The sequence below is a fragment of the Myodes glareolus genome, chromosome 21 (genome assembly GCF_982192425.1).
Source record: "Myodes glareolus chromosome 21, mMyoGla1.1, whole genome shotgun sequence".
NCBI lineage: Eukaryota > Metazoa > Chordata > Mammalia > Rodentia > Cricetidae > Myodes > Myodes glareolus.
The window spans coordinates 12,949,786-12,971,308 of NC_142046.1; the positions used below are offsets into that span (position 1 = coordinate 12,949,786).

Here is a 21,523-nt window from a genome sequence, read left to right on the forward strand (position 1 = left end):
ACTTCCCTCCTCAGAATTCTTCCAAGAGCTCGTGGCGCTCCTCCCTCTCCTGAACCTGAGCTCCTGGCCAGCAGTATTTAACCACTGGCACTCCAGACACAAAATGCCTTGCCCAACATCAGCTCTATCGTGTCTAGACCCAAGACTCCCCAGGCAGCTGGAATCTAAGTTTGACACTGGTCAAGGGAGCTCCTAACCCAAAGGCTACAGGTTGGTCCTTAGCATATTCCCAGCTGGGAGAGAGGACACAAGTGAAAATGCAGACTCAAGACACAGAACACCGAGCTGGGGCTTAGGTGTGTTTATTTCTGTATAAATCGTTACAAAACCAGATCTCTGGGGCTGTCACTGATCCCCCATTATCTCAGTATACAAGGACTCGGAGCTGGCCAGCCCCCAGCCTCGCACACAGACACTCCACAGCCTCCGCTGGAGGGCCTTCCCTTGCAGGCTGTGTGAGAGTGGCCTTAAATACACCCCACCCAGGCCCAACCTTAGTAAAGTGCTTGAGCAGGGGACAGAACCCAGGTAACCAGCTCCTGTCTCTCTCTATTCCCATTCCAAACTTGGGGGCACTTCTCCCCAAAGCCCTCAGCATCTCTAAACAAAGGGCTGCCCTGGTGTGGCTGGGAGATCCCGTCTCCATCCCAAAGGCTCTTTGGGCAGAGGGAACACTCACCTGCTGCAAGGCAGGAAGAGACGCCTGGCCTTTCGAGAGCCAGGCTAATGGCAGCTGGACTGAGAGGGGCTAAGAAAACAGGTGCATGTTTGCCCCACTTCCTCAGAGTTCCTCAACTATAAGGGTATTTACACAAAAATACCCTGAAGTCTCTAGGAGGTGGGGAAGGGCACCCCAGGCTCCCATCCCCAGGGAGCTGAGTCCCCCAGTGACGACGACAGCTGGAGGAATTTCACTTGAGTTTACTGTAGAGTAAGGGTCTCTGTCTGCACACAGGAGTGTGATGTCATCATGTCATCATAGCGTGCCAGAGAGAGGAGGGCTTGTCCAAGGTCACTCAGGAAGAAGCCAGGACCTGGATACCCGCCTCCTACTTCTCAGCCCTCCCTACCATTTCTAGAACTCCACAACGTCTCTGGCCTGGCCTCCAGACAGCTCCTACCCCATATAGTATCTTTGAGTAAAGAACTGTGGGGCAACACAAAGTTCCCAGATCCTTGAGAGAGGACCTCTTTGTCCCAGCTAAGGAAGGGGTGATATGGGGCCAATTCCTGGGGCTCTGATGCAAGGTCTACGGGAAAGGACATGACCTAAGCCTCAGACTAACTCAGCAGGACCCCTATACCCTGATTGACTATGCTCAGACCCTGACTAGACAAGAAAGACCCCCTGACACCTGATTAAACCATACAGAATTCCAAATCCCTGATTGACCAAGAGATAACCCCAGCCCTGATTGGCTGGAGGAAAAACCCTCATCAAAGCCCTGATTTGATTGGCTGGGAAATACTCCAGTCAGCCCAAACTGGCTGGAAGATGGCCATGGCCAAATGGCTGAACCAGAGCCACTTTGCCTGCATCTCTCCGAGACTGCACGGGTGGGTTAGCTAGGTCCAGGAGGGGTGAGAGAAGGTGATGCCGTAGAGCTGGGCCCAGGATGAGAAGACCCTCTTCTCGGTGATGAAGCGGTGGTGATTGCCCTTCCGGCTGTGCTCGTTTTGGATGTAGGTGACACACTCGTCGGGCCCCTTGGGCTCATAGTAGTGGTATGGCATGCGCTGCTCGCGGGGCCGCTGGCTGGGTACAGTAGACAGGGATGTCAGGGGCATTGGGGACAAGGCAGGCACCTGTAAGGGCTTCGTTCTGCTTCCACCCCTCACCCATCCTAGAGTCCCAGTGACGTCAATCTCTGTCCTTCCCCAAGCTTCAGTTTTTCCATCTATACAGTGGGCATATGGTGGATTAAATTTGTGGCACCATCAAGCTTCTTTTAAACAAAATGGACCATTTTTCTTTCCCCATCAGAGCAGCAGTGGGGGCTGAGGGCGAGGCTGGGGGCGAGGCAATGGTGAAGAACTGTGGGTCTCAGAAGCCTGGTACCCCTTACAGTTTCTGAGACCTTAGGTCCCCTCACTAAACACCTTCCTTGATTTGCACTCGTAAAATGGGGAGGACAGTGTCCTGGCAGTGTGTGAAGAAATGATGCTTGGTGCTTGGTTGGCACTCATTAAGATGTGGCTAGCACTCCGTGGAATTTTCATATAGTCAGTACAACAAACCCCAAACTCGGTGGAAGCCCCTGGGGCAGCTCCAAGGAGCCCATCTCTACAGAACAGCAGGAATTTATCCAACAGAGGCCCTCAAGACAGAGCCTCAGCAATGACTCCAGACCTCCCAGCTCTACCTTGCCATCAGTAACTGGGTGTGGTTCTCAGGGGTACTGACCAGGGGAGCTCACCTGCAGTAGTCGGGAGGGACCATGCCGTACACGTGCACATGGTCACACAACTCCACTGCAATCACCATGGTAAAAAAGCCCGTGCTCAACCAGGAATGGGATTTTTCCCTGGGGGCAGAGAAGAGTCTCAATGAAGGGACATGCAGGCAGGGATGGGAAGCAAGCAAGTAGAAACAGTCAACCCCCCTGGAGGTTCCCAGACGCTTTACCTACTGTCTATCCAGACACTTGTGTATCACCCACTGTGGGAGTACTAAGGCTGCCGAAGGGGAAGGGTGCAATGGAAACAGCATGAACTCAAGAGGCTAATTAAACAGGGCAGACTGGGAGTAACCGTGACCATAAAGCATGCTAGCAGGCAGCTTTGTCTCCGCTGGGACCAAAATGGGGACACTAGCAGAGAAAATGATGCTGAGGTGACCACAGAGCAAGGTATAAAGGTATGGACTTGTACCCTGGGGCTACAGCAGCCACCAGCTACATGTGGCTTAGTAAGCAGTTGATATGTGTCCTAAGGTAGCATGAAAATCAGAATACAGACTATGTCATTCATATCATTCATTCAGTGTTTTGAAGTTGATTACATCATACATACACACTCACACACACACACACACACACACACACACACACACACACACACTGTTTTGTTTGTTTGGAGTCAAGGTTCTCTCTGTATAGCCCTGGCTGGCCTCAAACTCACAAAGATCCACCCTGTGTTCATATACCATGAATGCAGGGCTCTTGGGGACCAGCAGAGGACAGAAGATCACCTGGAACTAGAGCTCTAGGGTCCTGATGCAGGTGCTGGGACCCAAACTCAGGTCCTCTGGAAGAATGCAGGTGCTCGTAACCACTGAATCATCTCTCCAGCCCTAATTACAACTTAAGTCGAAAATGTTTTTTATGTATTTGGTAGAAAGCAGTTCTTTGAAACATTATGCTTTTTAAAGAAAAGCACAGCAGTAACAAGTGTAACAAAAACAAAACAAAACAACAACAAAAAAAAAAGAGGGCACACAGCACAAGCTGCCAAAGACTGGAATAAAAAAAAAATGGCCCCTCTTCCTTAGGGATGCTAAGGAGAATCCACAAACAGCTACAGATACAAGTCTCACACCTTACATGAAATGGGACAACTCCCCAAGATGAAAGAGATTGCCCAAACATTCTATAATATAATATTAAAGAGGGGGCTGGCTCAGTGGTTAAGAGCATTGCCTGCTCTTTCAAAGGTCCTGAGTTCAATTCCCGGCAACCACACAGTGGCTCACAACCATCTGTAATGACGTCTGGTGCCCTCTTCTGGCCTGCAGGCATATACACAGACAGAATATTGTATACATAATAAATAAATAATTTTTTTAAAAAATGTAATATTAAAGAAAATGAATTCAATAACTCCGGGGCTGGGGATGCAGCTTTAGTAAGAGAATGTGTGTTCAGCAAGATTTGGGCCCTAAGTTCCACCCCTAGAATTAAAACTAAAAAAACCAAACATCTTCTACAAAGAGAGGCTCTACAGGCCCAGACAGTTTTACCAGCAAACTCTACCAAATGATACCTATTGGCGCGGGGGGGGGGGGGGGGGGGGGGGGGGGGGGGAGAGAATCTAACAACAACAAAAAAGCTGGGCAGTGGTGGCGCACACCTTTAATCCCAGCACTAGGGAGGCAGAGGCAGGTGGTTCTCTGTGAGTTCAAGGCCAGCCTGGTCACGAAGTGAGTTCCAGGACAGCCAGGGCTACACAGAGAAACCCTGTCTCAAAAAATAAAGGTCTAGTCCCTTATAAGGCCACTTCTTCCTCCTGAGGCTGACCGCCAAGGTCCAGCAATCAGAAGCCCCCTTTGGCTCACCTAATTAACATGGTCATTAATATTCCCCTTGATAACCTGACATTTGCCCATGTGACCCATCTGTCTCCTCTCTATCCAGAGGCGGGACCCCAGCCCATTTTAACACAGACCTCCCCTTCTTCTCCTGTAAGAATGACCCCTGCAAGGTCATTTGCTGCTGTTAAAGCTGCCAGCCACTTTAACTTTTCTTCCCCTGCTTGATAAAGGATCTCTGTAAAAGCAGGTGGTTGGGTGTGGTTTGTGCCTAATCAGGGGTCTGAGAGGGCACCCCTGCTGTGCAGGAGCCCCCCTTTTAACAGCTACAAATCTTTAAAAAATAATTAGATACAAAGGGGACTGGAAAGATGGCTCAGTGGTTAAGAGCACTGACTGCTCTTGCAGAGGACCTGGGATCAGTTCCCAGAACCCACATGGTATCTCACAGCAGCCTGTAACTTCAGTTCCAGGAGACAGCACACCTTTTAGGACCTCCTCGGGCCCTAGGTACACAAGTGGTGCACAGATACACACAGGCTAAAGGCTCAGACACATGAATCTAGGTATAAATCTACCAAAATATGTATAGAAGCTGTATGTTAAGCATATTACTTTAAATAACACTGAAGTTAGATGCACCCACTGCTATTATCATTAGCTTTTTTTGACACAGCTAGTGTAATACTTTAGATCACACATGGCCCATATTCTATTATATAGGAGGGGACTGACTAGGTTTCTACTAGGGAGATTAATTGGAGAAGAGCATGTTGGGAAAGATAGTTCCTTAGAACAGAGCATGCTGGGAGCACCTGTGTGCTTGTAGCAAAGCATGCTGGGAACAATCTAGACTCTAGGTGCCACACTATGGAGAGTACCACCTAGAAAGATGCTAGAAACACCTCAGCAACAGCACAGAGCATCCTGGGAGCACCTGCTCTCTTGGAGTACAGCATGCTGGGAAAAAGCAAGGGTGGGGGGTGGCGGCAGACAGGTGGGGGAGGCCAAAGTGAATGCTGTGAAGATGACCCAAGTTAACAGCTGAGGAGAGCTGGGGGACCCTGAGGACGGCACAAAGTGGCCACACCCTCAACATAGTGCATGCTGGGAGTATCAGGCCAGGGATGACTGCAGCGGGCAGGTGGGAGGCTGGTACCTGTCCTTGCCCGTCTCACCCCGGAAGAGGTCGTCAAACTGCTGCATGCGGGCGGGAGAGACGGCGTAGGCCTCCATGTTAGGGAATGCAAGGCCCGCCCGCTGGATAACTCGCAGGAGGCTGCCCTGTGGCTTCTCCATCTTTTTGGGGGGGCCCCAGAAGATGAACACCGTCTCAGGGGTTCGGTTGACGAATTCCTGGGGCCTCCTCAGCACACGGAACACACTGGAATGGGCCACTATGCGGAAGGTGGTTTTGTTGCCGACGTCGGCCGAGTAGCCAGTGGTGGGAGCATCATTCATGCGGATGGTACACTCGGCCCGCTCAATCTCAGGGCCCAGTTTGGTGCCCAGCAGGTGGCTGGAGCTGGTTATGATCACGCACTGGTTGCACCGGGAGGGCAGCGTCTGTGGGGCAAGGAGAGGGACGCTATCAATGGTGCTCTGCGCAGGGTTCTGTACTTTAACAGCCAGGCCTGCGGGAGCTGGGGACCCTCGTGACGGTTCAGAGCACATTCAGCCTAGTTCTGTGGATGTTCCAAACCAGCTCGGGACAGAGGAACAAAAGACAGTCAGGTCCTCTCCCTCAATATGTTTGCCATCTCGAGCATCCCTCCCAGAGTCTCCACAAGCAGTTTAGAGATGCTGGGGCAGTGCTTAGAGCCGAGAGAAGAGAAGGAAGATGACCCAAATACATCATATACATGCATGAAAATCTCCTAAGAAACCTATTATATAATTAATACACGCTTACACAAAACAACAACAACAAAAGTAAGACACTTAGAGTTCGGGAGACAGAGTGCAAAATACACACTAGGAAAAAACGTGGAAGGAGGTGATCAGAAACGGAGAGATGGAGGCATCTTTAGAACAGTCTTTCGAGCCAGGCCATCGTGGCGCACACCTTTAATCCCAGCACTCGGGAGGCAGAGGTAGGCAGATTTCTGCGTTCGAGGCCAGCCTGGTCTACAGAGCGAGTTCCAGGACAGCCAGGGCTACACAGAGAAACCCTGTTTCTAAAAACAAAACAAAAAGCAAGCAAACAGGGCTGGAGAGATGGCTCAGTGGTTAAGAGCACTGCCTGCTCTTCCAAAGGTCCTGAGTTCAATTCCCGGCAACCACGTGGCGGCTCACAACCATCTGTAATGAGGTCTGGTGCCCTCTTCTGGCCTGCAGGCAGACAGAATATTGTATACACAATAAATAAATAAATATTTTTTTTAAAAAAAAAGCAAGCAAACAAACAAAAAAAACAGTCTTCAGAATCACACCTGAAGAGTATGTTGCTACTTAGGGAAAGATGTTCCAGGCCATAGGAAGAGCAAGCACAAGAACTTGAGAGACAGAAGACAGAGGCTGGCTGGAACTCAGTTGTGTGGGGCCGGGCTCCCTAAAAGGACGCCTCCTCAAACACACCAGGCCATTTTCCACAGCCTTCAACAAGCTCCAACCCAGATACACACTCCCCTAACTAGTCTTCCCTAACTAGTCTTCCCTAACTAGTCTCCCCTAACTAGTCTTCCCACCGGCAGGCCGGGAGACGTGAAAAGCCAGGCTCAGACTCTTTTCCCCTTCAAGCCACCCACACTCGAGCTGTTCCTTTCTCTCCCCACCCTCTATCCCATTCCTCTTTTTTTAAAAAAAAAATGTTTATTTATTCATTCATTATGTATACAGTATTCTGTCTGCGTGTATGTCTGCAGGCCAGAAGAGGGCACCAGACCTCATTACAGATGGTTGTGAACCACTGTGTGGTTGCTGGGAATTGAACTCAGGACCTTTGGAAGAGCAGCCAGTGCTCTTAACCTCTGAGCCATCTCTCCAGCCCTCTCCCATTCCCCTTAACCCCAACTATGGGTCCCTTCCAGGGAGGGTGCGTCCAAAGCCCAGGGACCTGCTCCGGATACACAAGGCTCTGAAGAAAATCAGCAAGGGAAGAGAGTCTGAATACATGAATTCCACAGACACCCCAAGGCAAAGAGAGGTACTCAGGGAAGACATAAATGGCTCACGAACCAGGTCTATGGAGCATGAGTGCTGGAAACTCACCACTAGACCCCAGTCACTTGACCTTTGGATCTAGTTGCAATTCAGCAGGGGCTGGACAAATCTCTCCCTCCCATGAGGCATGGTTTTAGCCAGGTGATTCACATCTCTGAGCCTTGATCACTTCTAGGGAGATAATAGCACTGGGCAGCTGGCACTCCGGAAAGGGCAGCCATTATTGTTTCTGCTCTGTGTTGTCCAGAGCCTCAGGGGTCTCCTCCCAAGCTTATACGGTGTGTCCCCAAGGATCCACGAAACTGGGAGTCTGACTCCAGAGACAACAGAAGATATAGTTTTGTCTTTTTAATTTTTAGGATAACGTGTGTGTGTATGCATGTGTGTTGGGGGGGGGTGGCATTCCACAACACACTGCCACATGTGTGGAGGTCAGAGGACACCTTGCAGGTGTTGGTGTGGATTCCAGAGATAGATCTAACACAGGTCATCAGGCTTGGCAGCAAACGCTTTCTCTATGAGCCATCACACTGGACCAAGACAATAAACTTTTTTTTTTCCCAAGACGGGGTTTCTCTGTGTAACCATCCCAGCTATCCTGGAACTCACTTTGTAGACGAGACGACCCTCAAATTTGCAGAGATCCACCTGCCTCTACCTCCCGATTAAAAGCGTGCACCACCACCACCTAACAACAGACGTTTTAACACTAAAGTCAGGACCCTGATGGGAACTGAGGTTCATTGCCAAACACTTGTCCAAGATCCCACCCCAAGCAAAGGGCCACGATCTTGACTCATGACCCTCATCCATCTTCTCTAGGAGGCTGAGGGATACGGGAGAGAAGAGTTGGGAGGTGGGCCATATCAGCAGTCACGGAACTCCCCACAAAATCCGCTCTACCTTGTTTCCCAGGATAGGGAAGTAGGCGTTGGAGAAACTCCACTTCTTGAGGTTGAAGGGCTGACGCACACGCGGGGAGCCGTAGTGGAAGACCTCGTTGGCACTGTTGGAGCTGTAGAGGATGAGGATGGTGATGAGAGCAAAGAGGACCACAAACACTGCTGACCGTTGCTCCTGGAGAAGGAAGCCCAGATGAGTTTGGGTACTACTTCCTTCTGGCATTCCACCAATCACGTTCCTTCTTATTCCCTCTACCCCGAGTCCTAGGGATGGAAACCTAGGGACTCATGCAGCTGAGACAGTTCCTTTACCTCTGAACTATCCAGTCCAGTCATGTCGCTTGCAGACTGCTATCCTTTCAACCCAGACCTGTAGCTCTGAGTACCAAGGCTGCAGCAGCCTTGTTCCCAGGCCCCTGGGTGAGGCCTGCAGAAGGAGCCCAGGAAGAGTGCCCAGCATGGTGTTGCACACTTCCCAGTGCTTTGAGGGTTGCTGCAGGTTTGATGCTAGCCTGGGCTACAGAGTACAGGAAAAATGTGCTTCTGGCCTGAACTAGATGTGGATGACACAGGTGGGGAGAGGGACATCCAAAGGATCCAGATCTTCCAATGATAGTAACTCTCCATAAGCTGTCAGTGTACAGCTGGCCTCACACACCTTCAGGAACGCAGATTCAACAAACCACAACCAATAGTGTAGTCAGGCCTACAATGACTGGACCAGCACTGAACTATCTTGTTATTAGTCCCTACTTTGAGAGCTTGCTTGTTTTCTTTCTTTCTTTCTTTCTTTCTTTCTTTCTTTCTTTCTTTTTTCTTTCCTTCCTTCCTTCCTTCCTTCCTTCCTTCCTTCTTTCAGAAGTCACCTCACATAGTCAGTGCCACCTCAGATTCACTATGTAACCAAGGCTGGCTTTGCTCTACTGATCCTCCAGCCTCCAGCTCCTCAGGACCAGGATGACAAGCAGGTGCCCTACACCAGCAGTTTGGCTGCACACACCAAGTTAGGCATTATAAGTTATCTAGAGATGATAAACCACATATGTTGTGAAGGTGATATCCAATTACTAAGCCATCCTACATGAAGAACTTGTGCTCACACGCTTGGGTTTCTGTCTCCTCAGGAGACCCTGGAAGCAAGCCATCATAAATATGAAGGAACACGTCACCTCTCACCCTATGCTCACCTATACCGCCTGCCTGGTGAAAATGGATGTGGGCTCTTTTTAAGTATTTTTCCTTGCCAAAGCATTTTAAGATGCCTCAGTAGAGGGAGCTGTTAAGAATAAAGGCAGGATGGGCAGGCCCCCTAACGACCTTTGGTTCCTACTGGACCACAAGTTATTTAAAGTTCAGCTCCTCCAGGGCACTCAGCCACCAGCAGCCCCCAGGAGCCAGTATCTGTCCCTTCGCAGGGCCAGGTAGTGAGCGGACTACAGCCCTGTCTCCAGCTGGGGCTGACACCTGGTCCTGGATCTAACAATCAGCTTGCGCCCTGATCAACCCACTGTAACTAGGAAATATCAGAAGGAAGAAGAGGCATTTAATCCAGCCAGTCAGTTCAGCCACGTCCCAGCTCAGCAGCAATGCACAGCAGAGAATGTCCCTCTCAGCAGGAGTAGCTCTTTGGAAGCTGTAGGCCTCAGCCCCACCCAGTATCACCAGCAGTAGCACAACAAACAAAACCTCAAGTTTCAGAGTGCATTTTTGCATCCCCAAAAGCCCATCCGGCAGCTGGGAGTGGGGGTCAGTTGACAGTGCTTAACTAGCGTGCCCTAAGCCGTGGTTTTGATTCTCAGTATTACATAAACAAGCCTGAAGTCCCAGCACTGGGGAGGTGGAGGCAGGAGGAACAGGAAGGAATTCCTAGACACAGGGAGGCCAGCCTGGGATATACAAGACCCTGTCACACACACACACAATTTTTTTCTAAGTCTAACCACGGCAAGTCAGAGATCCCCACATTTCTTTTTGTTTGTTTGTTCTTTGAGACAGGTCTCTCTATTTAGGCCAGGCTGTACTGGAATTCATTCTGTAGACCAGGCTGGCCTGGAACTCACAGAGATCCACCTGCCTCGGCTTCCTGAGTGCTGGGATTAAGAGTTCCATTCCCTGTTGCTCCGTGCCCCGTTGCCATTGATAATTCTCTGTATTAAATAATCTCTGTCCAAGGACTGAGTTATCTTTCTCCTAAACTTAGAATGCTACAACCACATGCCCCACTTTCAAATCTCACGTTCTGCCATGGAGCCCAGAAAAGGTATGGGGGGTGTCAAACACATAGCAGGCGTTCAGGAAACATGAACAAGCACATGATGGAGAACTCAGGTGCTCTGATTCTGAACATGGCCATTCATTCCCGAGGCACCTGCTCACCTCCCTATCCTGCGTTCTGCACGGCATCCACAGACACCTTCACACAGTAATTTCCCACAGACGAGTCAAGCTTAGGACATCAGAGAGGACACTGGGCCCCAAAAGAAGCAAGACCTTCCCAGACCAACGGCTCAGTGGCTGAAGTGGAGTTTGAACCCAGGCCTCCCGTGTGGGTTGGGGTGCCTTCCATTGAAGGCTGCCAGCAGCTCAGATGGGGAGAGCTGAAGGTTGTGAGCAGCTCAGACCGGGATAAGAAATGAAGGGGACTTACTTTGTTGTTACTCATCTCTCTCCGGCGTCTGCTGAGGGGTAGGGGCCAGCGTCCTGCAGGTGGCCCGGGGGGCAAGGTGGTGGGGTCACACCTGCAAGCCACCAGAAAGGGTTATGGCCAGAGGCCCTCCCTAGATGCGGCTGGATCATAGGTCTCTACCCAACAACTCTCCTACATGCCCCAAACTTAAAGGCTCAGGGCTGCATCCATGTTGTCCTGGTTCCCACTCATACTTCATGCTGGGATGGTTCAGGTTTCCTAGGTCGTCGATTCTCCCCAAGCGCCACCTCACAGACCTCTGAACGATATGAGTCAATGAATTCAGTCATTGGTCAGTGTGATATTGGGGGTCAAGGGCACAGCGATGATTCTCAGAAGTCTCAGCTGAGGGATGGCTACAATTACAGCCTTACACAGGCCTGCCTGCCCCGGCCCAGCCGTGTGCCTCTCCCCTACAGCTGGGCCTAACCCTCCTACACTTCCTTTTCCCCACCTATAAGCAGGCCATAAGTATTCGGATCCACTCCACTCCCGACAGCTACAGCCCAACAGGCAAAACTAATGATGGTGTAAAAAGGAAGAAAACGGCCTGGATCCTCGGAGGGGATCCCCGCTTCAGAGAGCTCCCCGGGGGCCTCTCGGTTCCCGTCACTATCTCCGCCCCCTGACCTAGCAGCTGTTTACTCCCACACCAGGAATAGCTGGAATCCTCAGGCCAGAGCGCCACACACTCACCCCGCTCCTTATTGGCCAGGCCTGGCCCCTCCCATCGCCGAGCCGGCCCCACCCCGTGGCGTCCCCCTCAGCTCTCCTCAGACTTCGGGGTTCTCTTGGGCAGTCCCTGCACCTCCAATCACGGGGAGACCCCAGACTCCCATCGGTCCCCACCGGGCACTCCAGGAAACCGAGGCTCATCGGAAGGGAGGCGCGGCTTGTCCTTGGACTGAAACCGTTAGAGCAAAAGACAGGCGGGCGTGCAGAACCCAGAATCTTTCGAGCCGCCCCATCAGCCCTGCCATCTCCAGCATTCAAAGCACTCCCGGGTCTGGCCGCAGCTCCCAGATAGACCTCGGTCTTTCTACCCTGTTCTGCGCATGCCCCTTCTCCAGACACCTGGAGCACTCCAGGTGCCGGGCCCACGCCCCACTTTCCCACCTTTGCCTGAGCAGTGCCCTCAGCCAGGACCACGGTCCCCCTGGTCAGCCCCGTCACGGTCCTGCTCTGAGAAGGCCATAGTCAGGACATCATGTCAGGTGCCAGTGCGAATGTCGGGTCCACACTTACTGGCTGGGGGGCCTCGAGCAAGCCATGTGACCTCTCTGAGCCTCAGTCTCCTCATCTGCGAAATGGGAATGATAAGAACTGGTAACTCCCGGGTGACTGGAGGGATTCACACAGATGTGACCAAGGGCGCCCAAGGCTTGAAAGTGCTCTATCAGATGTCCTTAGCCTTAGGGTTCAATGCCCGCCCCTGAACCAGCCTGTCCTAGAAACAATCCTCCTCCCCTTGACCCCAAGCCAGGGGCCACCCCTATATTACGGAACATGCCCCATCGTCCGCCTACAGAATCCTCCTAGCAACGCGGCTGGTAGGTGCTCTTGCTCCCCATTTCACAGATGAGGAGACTGAGGGATCAGGGCGGTAACGTGCCTTGCAGGCCGCCGGAGCAGGCAGAGGGAACCTTATTAGATGCGTTTGTTTACAGGGCGGTGCCAGAAAGGGCCTCCCCGAGGGGTCCACCTCTAGTTCTAGTCCCAGAGAGCGCCAGACGTCCAGCTCGGCACGGAGCAGACGGGTCTGGTGGGGGGCGGCTGGCCCCGCTGGGAGGTGGCATCCCGGAGCTCGTACTCAGCCGCGAGGCTGGACGTGCGGAGGCTGAGCGCTGAGCTGCGGGTGAGGGCCGCACCCTGAGCTCGGTCTGGGGCTTCGCTTCTCCGGGTGCCGGTAGCAGGGTACCCCCAAGTGCCGCGTGGGAGGCTCAGTCCTGCGCCCCCTCTTCGGCTGTTGCAACCCGGGGTCGGGCACCCTGACCCCTGCTCCGTTGGAGGGGAGCGGGGCCGCGGCAAGGTCCCCCATCTCCAACGCGGGAGGCCCAGTGAACCCCGCGAGCCTTTAGATCTCGGGGCGCGGTTAGCAAGGAAAGTGGGTCTCGGGGAGCCCCGGGGACCCCCCTCCCCAGCGGCTCTCCATTCCCGCGGCGCAGGCACAAGCCCCCGCCCCGCTGCCCGCCCCCGCGCAGCGCCCGCTCACCTCCGCCGGGGAGCGCCAGGCCCCCCGCGGCCCCCGAACCCCCTCACATGGCGCCGGGAGCCGAGAACCGGGGTCCGCGCTGCTCCGGCTACCCAGGCCCCGCCGCAGCTCCGGCTCGCGGGGTCCTAGCGCCGACGCTCACAGACCGGGGGGGGGGGCAGCCGGGAGGGCGGAGCCTCCGGCTGTGGGTGGCCCCGCCCCAGGGAGGTACCAGAGAGGAGGGATGTTCTCCTACAGTCTCCCATCCCATCCGATTTCTCTCCCTCCCTGTGAACACCAACCAAGACCTCAGATAGGGAGACTGAGACGCTGAGACACAGAGATCACTGGACTCGAACTCTGGCCAATAACTCCCTGGGCTCCTCCATCTTGAGATTCAGTAGAAACTCCCTGGGCACCTGATACATTACTTTAATTCAATACGGGTGGAAAATGGAAAGTCTGTCTCAAAATGTAGCTTCTGCTGAGCCTAGTGGTGCAGGCCTCTAAGCCGCACTTAGAAGGCAGAAGGAGAGCAGAAGGTTGTTGGAAGTTCGAGGCCAGCCTAGTAGACATAGTGAGTTCCAGGCTGGCCAGGGTGACCTTGGCTCAACTCTCTTCATCCTACCCACCTATTCATTGTATTATTATTGTTGTTGTTGTTGTTGTTGTTGTTGTTGTTGTTGTTGTTGGTGGTGGTGGTGGTGGTGGTGGTGGTGGTTTTTCAAGACAGGGTTTCTCTGTAGCTTTGGAGCCTGTCCTGAAACTAGCTCTTGTAGACCAGGCTGGCCTCGAACTCACAGAGATCTGCCTGCCTCTGCCTCCCAAGTGCTGGAATTAAAGGCATGTGCCACCACCGCCCGGCTCATTGTATTATTTTATACAGCTAAAAGGAAGCATCACGGGACTGGAGAGTTGGCTCAGCACTTAAAAAATACTAGCTACTCTTCTAGAGAATTTGGGGTCCATTCCCAGCACAGTCCTAGGAAATCTGACTCTCTGTTCTGGCCTTCATGGACACTGCACCTATTTGTGGTACACAGACATATATGCAGGCAAAGCACCCACACACATAAAATAAAATTTAAATTAAAAAAAAGGGGTAAACGGTGGTGGCACACGCCTTTAATCGCAGAACACAGGAGGCAGCAGCAGGCGGATCTCTGTGAGTTCAAGGCCAGCCTGGTCTACAAGAGCTGGTTCCAGGACAGGCTCCAAAACAAACAAACAAAAAAGCAACCGAGGGCTGATAAGATGGCCAAGTAAGCCAGACGCGATGTTGTGCGTTTGCTTTTGTTGCCAGACGTGATGTTGTGCATTTGCTTTTGTTGCCAGACGTGATGTTGTGCGTTTGCTTTTGTTGCCAGACGCGATGTTGTGCGTTTGCTTTTGTTGCCAGACGCGATGTTGTGCGTTTGCTTTTGTTGCCAGACGCGATGTTGTGCGTTTGCTTTTGTTGCCAGACGCGATGTTGTGCGTTTGCTTTTGTTGCCAGACGCGATGTTGTGCGTTTGCTTTTGTTGCTGTTTTGGTTTGGTTTTGGTTTTTCAAGACAGAGTCTCACTGTGTAGCCCTAGCTGTCCTAGAACTCGCTCTGTAGACCAGGCTGGCCTCACACTCACAGGGATCTACCTGCTTCTCCTTCCGAGGGCTGGGATTAAAGGTGTGCACCACCACCGCCTGTTGCGGTCATGTGTCTGTAGTCCCAGCTCTGGGATTACTCTGGGGGTGTGAAGACAGGGAGATCCCTCTGTCTGGTTTGTCCTAGCTGGGCCTTCCAGGTCCATGAGAGAACAACATTGGAGACTCACCTTTGACTTCCATACACGTGTGAACATGCACATATGTACACACGCATGTGCAGAAGCCACCTAAAGAGCCTGTTAGGAGACTGGTTAAATAAACACAGACACAGCCTGCCCATCCACAGTGCGCTAAGAGGGTGGCTTGCTGGGAGAGGGTGGCTGAGATATTGCAGGACCTAAGTGTAGAGAGCAAGTTTGAAGAGCTTTGTTGTGTAATCACTTTGGAAAACTACATAGTAAAAATTTCCATTTCACACCATGGGTACCTAGAAGTCCCTGTAGATGTGCCCAGTGATGTTTACAGTAGCACCGTTTAAATACAAAAGTGGAAATAGTCCAGATATCTGGTAATAATGGGAGAGCGGAAGGTTTTGTTTGGTTTGATCTGGTGTTTTGAGACAGGACTTGTCTGTGTAGCCCTGGCTGTCTTGGAACTCACTCACTACATAGAGCAGGCTGTCCTTGAACTCAGATCTACCTCCCTCTGCCTCCCAAGGTGTGTAACACCACTGCCTGGCAAGGTATTTTTGTAATATTATGAAACATTTGCCCTGCGGAATATCACCCAGCAAGGTCTGTGAATAGCCTACAGGTGTGCGGGGAATCTTATCGAGACCTAAGGAGGTAAAAGGACAAACGTGGGAAGGGAAGCAAAGCTACCCACATGGCTAGGGGAGTGGATACAGTAGATCAAATTCAAGGGCAGCCTGGGCAACAGAACATCTGTTTCCTTCATTCCCTTCCCTCCTTCCCCCCCCTTCTTACCCCCCTGCCCACCCCCCAACTCTCACCCCTCTCCATGCCCCCACACCTGCCAGCTCTCAGCTACTGCGGGCACACATGCCCCTGCCATGATGAAAATGGAATCAAGTTCTGCAACTGTAAGCAAGCACCCAATTAAACGTAAGAGTTGCCTTGGTCACTGTCTCTCTTCACAGCAATAGAACGCTAAGTAGAGCACAAACAAAGAAGAAACCTACACAGCACTGCCAAGGGCAGGAGATAGCCTTTGGCCGTATCACTGATTAAAGTTTTAAGAACCCTGAGGAGGCGCACACATTACAGTAGCCGTGGATATTGAGTTCAAGAGGCTCGTGGCATCCGCATGCATTATAATTTACTAGTTTGACGTAGACAGCTTGGCCTATCACAAAATCAGAATATCACAATTTCAGAGCAAAGTTCAGGGCTGGAGAGATGGCTCAGCAGGTAAAAGCGATTGCCACCAAGCCTGATGATCTGAGATTGATCCCTGGGACCCTCATGGAAGGAGGAGAGATGCGGCTCTTGCATGTTGTCCTCTGGCCTCCACATGTGCACTGTAGCATTCTGTGCCCCCCCCATAATCTGTGCCCCCCCCATAAATAAATAAAATGTAGCAAAAAAAGTAGCAAAAGAAGAAAGAGAAAACAAGATAGTTTTGTTCTTTAGGGTAGCACGCCTGTGAATGCCCTGGACTCATCTCAGAGTAACTGCAGGAGGCGACAGGTTTCAACGTGGCTCAGGAGCCAGTGTTGGTTCAGACCTCCAGTTTCCTTCAGAATGAGTGTGATGGCACAGGCCTGTTGGCCCAGCTGCTGGATCAGCTAAGGCAGGAAATCCCAAGGGTTCTGATGCCCTCTCCTGGCCTATGAGGGCACCAGCATACTCTCAATTTACATACAGACAAGCAGGCATGCACACGTACAATAAATTAAAATTTATAATATTTTTTTTAGTTTTAGTTTTTTATTTTATACATATGGGTGTTTTGCCTGCATGTATGTCTGTGTATCACTTGTGTGCTTGGTGCCCACAGAGGCCAGAGGAGGACATTGGATCCCTTGGATTTGAAGTTACAGATAGTTATGAGCTGCCAGGTGAGAGCTGAACCTAGGTTCTCTGAAAGAGCAGTTAGTGCTCTTAACTGCTAAGCCATACCAGATTTATTTTATTTTATTTATTTATGTATTTATTTATTTGGTTTTTCGAGACAGAGTTTCTCTGTGTAGCCTTGGAGCCAGGCTGGCCACAAACTCACAGAAATCCACCTGTCTCTGCCTCCCTAGTTCTGGAATTAAAGGTGTGCACCACCACTGTCCAGCCCAGATTTTTTTTTTAATTTAAAGGTGGTTTTTGTTTCTTTTAAGATTTTATTTCCTTTAGTGTATGGGTGCTTTGCCTGCATGTATATTTGTGCACCATATGCATGGCTGGTGCCCTCAGCTGTCAGAAGGCACTGGATCCCCTGGACCCTGAGTTAGAGGTGGCTGAGTCATCACAAGGCTGGGAAAGGAACCCGGCTCTCTGCAAGAGCAGCCAGTGCTATCAACTGATAAGCCGTCTCTCCGGTTCCAAGCCTTTAAAATGTTTAAAACTGAATTGCACATGCAGCTTGTGTGTGTCTCTGCTCGTGAGTGCACGTGTTGGTGTCAGTGTGGAGCCAGGGGCTGACCTCCACACTCTGCAGACGCCTTTTTGTTAGGCGCCTAGGAGAGACTCAGAGAGAAACTCTGCACTGTTCTGCCTTGTGTGAGGCTGGCCAGACAGCCTCAGGGATCCGGGGATTTTTGTGTGGGTTGTAAGGACTAAGCGCTGGTCCCTGGGGCTTGCTCTACACAGCACTTTACCAGGTGAACCACATCCCACCCTCCCTTTCTTTTCCCCTACTTTTTTTTTTTTGTTGTTACCTCCCACTTTGATACAATTACCATGCTTGTAAAAGCACACAAAAGGTGTGGGATAGAATCGAGGAACTGAAGCGACAACTTCCTGGCTCAGTGGTTCTCAGCCTTCCTGACACTGCGGCCGTTTAGCACAGTTCCTTGTGTTGTGACTCCCAACCGTAAAATTATTTAAGCTACTACTCCATACCTGCAATTTTACTACGGTTATCAATCATAATGTAAATATTTGTGTTTTCCTCCCATGGTCTTAGGAACCCCAAAGAAAGGGTCGCTGGACTCTTGACACACAGGTTGAGAACCTCTGCCCTAAGGGTTGGTAGGAGGAGGGGTGAGGTCATCGTTTTAATGCATTCATTTAATAAGTTGTGACTGGCGCTCGCATTCACTAGGTGGCCAAGGATGAGCTTCAGTTTCTGATCCTCCTGCCTCCTTTCAAAGCACTGGGATCGCAGCCATGTGCTGCCAAGTCTGCTTTGGTAAGTTAATAACTTTTTCTTTCTGAAACAAGTGTGATGGGACTGGAGAGATGGCTCAGTGGTTAAGAGCACTGGCTGCTCTTCCAGAGGACCTGGGTTCAATTCCCAGCACCCACACGGTGGTTCACAACCATCTGTAACTCCAGTTCCAGGAGGCGCAGGACTCTCTTCTGACCTCCGGTGGCTCCATGTGTGTGCATGGTGCACAGATGTGTACACAGGCAAAACACCCAAACACATTAAATTCATAGATTAATTTTAAAATTGTGTGTGTGTGTGTGTGTGTGTGTGTGTGTGTGTGTGTGACACGCACGCGGGATCAACTCCAGCCTCCAGCCACGGTGAGGAAGCAGGCAGCTGAACCAGAGGGACGCAGGACACAGGAACCCTACTCTCGAATCTCTACCTCTAGTGCTCACCCACACTGCAGGCCTCCTGACCCCACCCTGCAGGGCAGAAAGGAAACCACATGAGTGTGCTTGAGGAGAAAGAAAGGAAGGGCAGGCGAACAGCTGATGAATTTGACTGCACGTGGCTCTCATGAGGAAGGACAATCAGTGGGGCGAAGGCTGTGCCCGACATGGAAATACCCCGTCCCCATCACAGCTCTCTCCCTACCCCGGCCCTGACCCAGACCCAGACCAGAGCAAAGCCAGGGACCCCCACTCAAGCAGGTCAGATCTCTGGATATGTTGCAGGAGGGCTGGCTTCCCTTCCTGGACCCCAAGAACAGTAATATCCCCTTTTGTGGTACTAATACTGTGGGTAAGAGTTGGTACACACCTTTAATGCCAGCCCTCGGGAGGCAGAGGCAGGCAGATCTGAATTTGAGGCTAATCTTGTCTACAGAGCTGGCTCCAGTATAGTGTAGACTACACAGGGAAACCCTGTTTCAGAAAAAGGAAAGAAAGAAAGTGGGGAGTAGTAAGAAAGACATAAGGTCCTCTTGGGGTGCTTTTCTCTGCATTAAGCCCTTTCTAAGCACCCCTTACTGAGTCCCTAAAAGACCCCGGAACATGGGAGTGACTAAGAGGAACCCACTTTCCAGAAGGTGGGGACATGGAAGTTCTGACATTTGTCTAGGCCTGTCTATTTAATATCATCTGACCCACATAGGCCCCAAGCCTGGGAGAACTAAACTGGCCCAGCCACGATGATGAATGAGGCCTCGGGCTAGTCCTGCCTCATCTCCGGAGATGCTCACTCCACTTCAGTCCTTTCTCCCCAGGGAAGGTGTATGTGTGATGACCAGGTACCCCTACTTCCTGCGCTCTATCAAATGGTTCCCCCCACCACTGCTGGGGTTAGAACTCGGGTGCACCTAGCAGTACACCTGATTCACTAAGCTACACCTGATTCCTTCCTTCAGCAAACTTCTTTGTGCTCTTAGGATTTTTCTGGAGTCTTTTCCTCAGTTCCACAGATAGATCTGTGCTCAGTTCAGCTGGAAGCCAGGACTAGGGACTCCAACTTTCAACCTCTAAGGAGGAGGCTGGAGACAGAGGCAGAACTCTGAGCCTGGTGCTGGAGTTCTGGGGTTTCCATGGACAGGGGCTGGACAGAGGTACCCAACTGTTCCTGGTAAGCATCGGGTTCCTTTCCTCCCTGGAATAGACACCACAGAGAAATTCATACCCCAGCCAGAGGTCCCTGAGAAGAAACTCTAAGACACCAGAGGCTGTGGGACCCACCTCTCTTCCTTTCTGGGCTTTAAATGGAAGTTGATGAGTTCTCTGAAAGGCAAGGAACCAAGAGCAGGGACACATGGATGGACGAGCTCAGAGGGTCTGTAAACCCGAGTGACTCCCCCACAACACCTCAAGGCTTCGCGTGGCTCCCATCCCCTACTCACCTTCCAGCAGGTACCAGGCCAACAGTGACCAAGGAGGGGGCTCTTCATTTTCAGCACGGGAGAGCCTTCAGTAGACCCTGTGCCAACGGGACCTGTCAGAGGGCATCGCTGTATGCCAGGAGGAAGTAGCAGTTTCCTGGGACTATGGACTATTGGATCAAGCTGATAGTAAACACCTCACCCAGAGGCAGGGCCAGAAAAGAAACACTTGTGTGTGCTGAACCCAAGGGTTGGGCCAGCATTTCCTGGTGGTTAGAAAACATGACTAACCCTCAAGCAGGAATACAGCTAAATCCGGATGGGAGGGGTATGTCTTTTGGTTCTGAACATCCAGGGCGAGGGCACAGGCTGGAAGACTTCAGCTGGGGTGGAAACCCATACCCACTGTGAGCACTGAAAGTAGCTGTACCTACAGAGACGGTCCACAGGCCCCAAATCGCTTTATCTTGAGCTAGCTTTAGCTTCAAAAAGCCATTGCTTCCTATCTTTGTCAGAATATCCTGAAACTAATAGATAAAAACCGTTGAAAGTTATTAACTTAGCAGACTGCTAGCTTCTACAACTCTAAAGCTAAGAACTCCATCAGATAACATCTCGGGCCAATAGCAGGCTTCCCCCGTCTTGCTGTGGCTGCCTCTCTGGTGCACACAACCAATGTATTTTAAACTCGCCTTGATCTATGTCTTTCTTTGTACTGTGAAATTATGAACCCTCATGAAACGGCTTCCACATTGGAACATGGAATTCGGAGTAACCTAAATTTGTGTCCTGGGCCACGGATACTCAAAATGGCTCCAAAATTAACTATTCCCATTAAGGTAAAAATTATTTTTTTTTTAATTTCTTTGGTTTTTCGAGACAGGGTTTCTCTGTGTAACTCTGGAGCCTGTCCTGGAACTCACTCTGTAGACCAGACTGGCCTCGAACTCTGAGTCCGCCCGCCTCTTCCTTCCAAGTACTGGGACTAAAGGCAGGTGCCACCACCACCCAGCTAAAAACTTTATTTTTTGCATTGATACTAGCTATACCAGGATGGAAGAGGACCACTCGGGGGTGGGGGGTGTTAAATGGTGACTTACACACACACCAAGTGCCGAATGTGCTCTAAGTCCCAGGAGCAGCCTAGTATCTCTGAGCTCATGCAGTCTTGTGAGGTAGGAACTACTTGATCACCTTTATAGATGGGGAAACTGGGACCTCAAAAAGTTCTAATCTGTAACATCCGATTCTGCGTTACCCTCTCGGTACAGTTCGTGCGCCACTGTACCCTACGCGAGTCGGGCAAGGGCCTGGAGATTGAAAGAACACACAAGAGACCTGGGTCATTTGAAAGGAGATCAGCCGAATGCCGCTTTATTCAATTTAGGGGAAAATCTATATACCTGGCTGCTGCATTAGGATATCCTCCCAGGCAGGTGGGAAATTACCATACCAAAGATGAAACAATGCCCTTCAGTTAATCACCAGGCTAGGGCAGAGGGAGCACAGGAGCAAACAGGATGCTAGCTGGCTGGCCAGAAACCATCCTCAATATGCA

General features: G+C 51.2%; 1 protein-coding gene across 6 annotated transcripts; it reads right to left on the reverse strand.

Moving 5' to 3' along the window:
- Positions 1-286: 286 nt before the first annotated feature.
- On the reverse strand, positions 287-20,171 carry St6galnac6 (ST6 N-acetylgalactosaminide alpha-2,6-sialyltransferase 6). 6 transcript variants are annotated; one of them, XM_087899724.1, is made up of 7 exons: positions 13,209-13,331; positions 12,242-12,296; positions 10,958-11,048; positions 8,312-8,485; positions 5,406-5,812; positions 2,418-2,525; positions 287-1,752 (listed from the first exon to the last, which is right to left on the reverse strand). In XM_087899724.1, the coding sequence occupies exons 2-7, from the start codon at positions 12,265-12,267 to the stop codon at positions 1,563-1,565; spliced, it is 996 nt and encodes a 331-aa protein (XP_087755850.1). In that variant the 5' UTR covers positions 12,268-12,296; positions 13,209-13,331; the 3' UTR covers positions 287-1,562. The 6 variants fall into 6 exon arrangements, with proteins under 6 accessions (XP_087755850.1, XP_087755849.1, XP_087755854.1 ...); XM_087899723.1 differs by having other exon boundaries at positions 287-1,756; positions 13,209-13,326; XM_087899728.1 differs by lacking the exons at positions 12,242-12,296; positions 13,209-13,331 and adding an exon at positions 11,198-11,388 and having other exon boundaries at positions 287-1,756.
- Between the last annotated feature and the right edge of the window lie 1,352 nt (positions 20,172-21,523).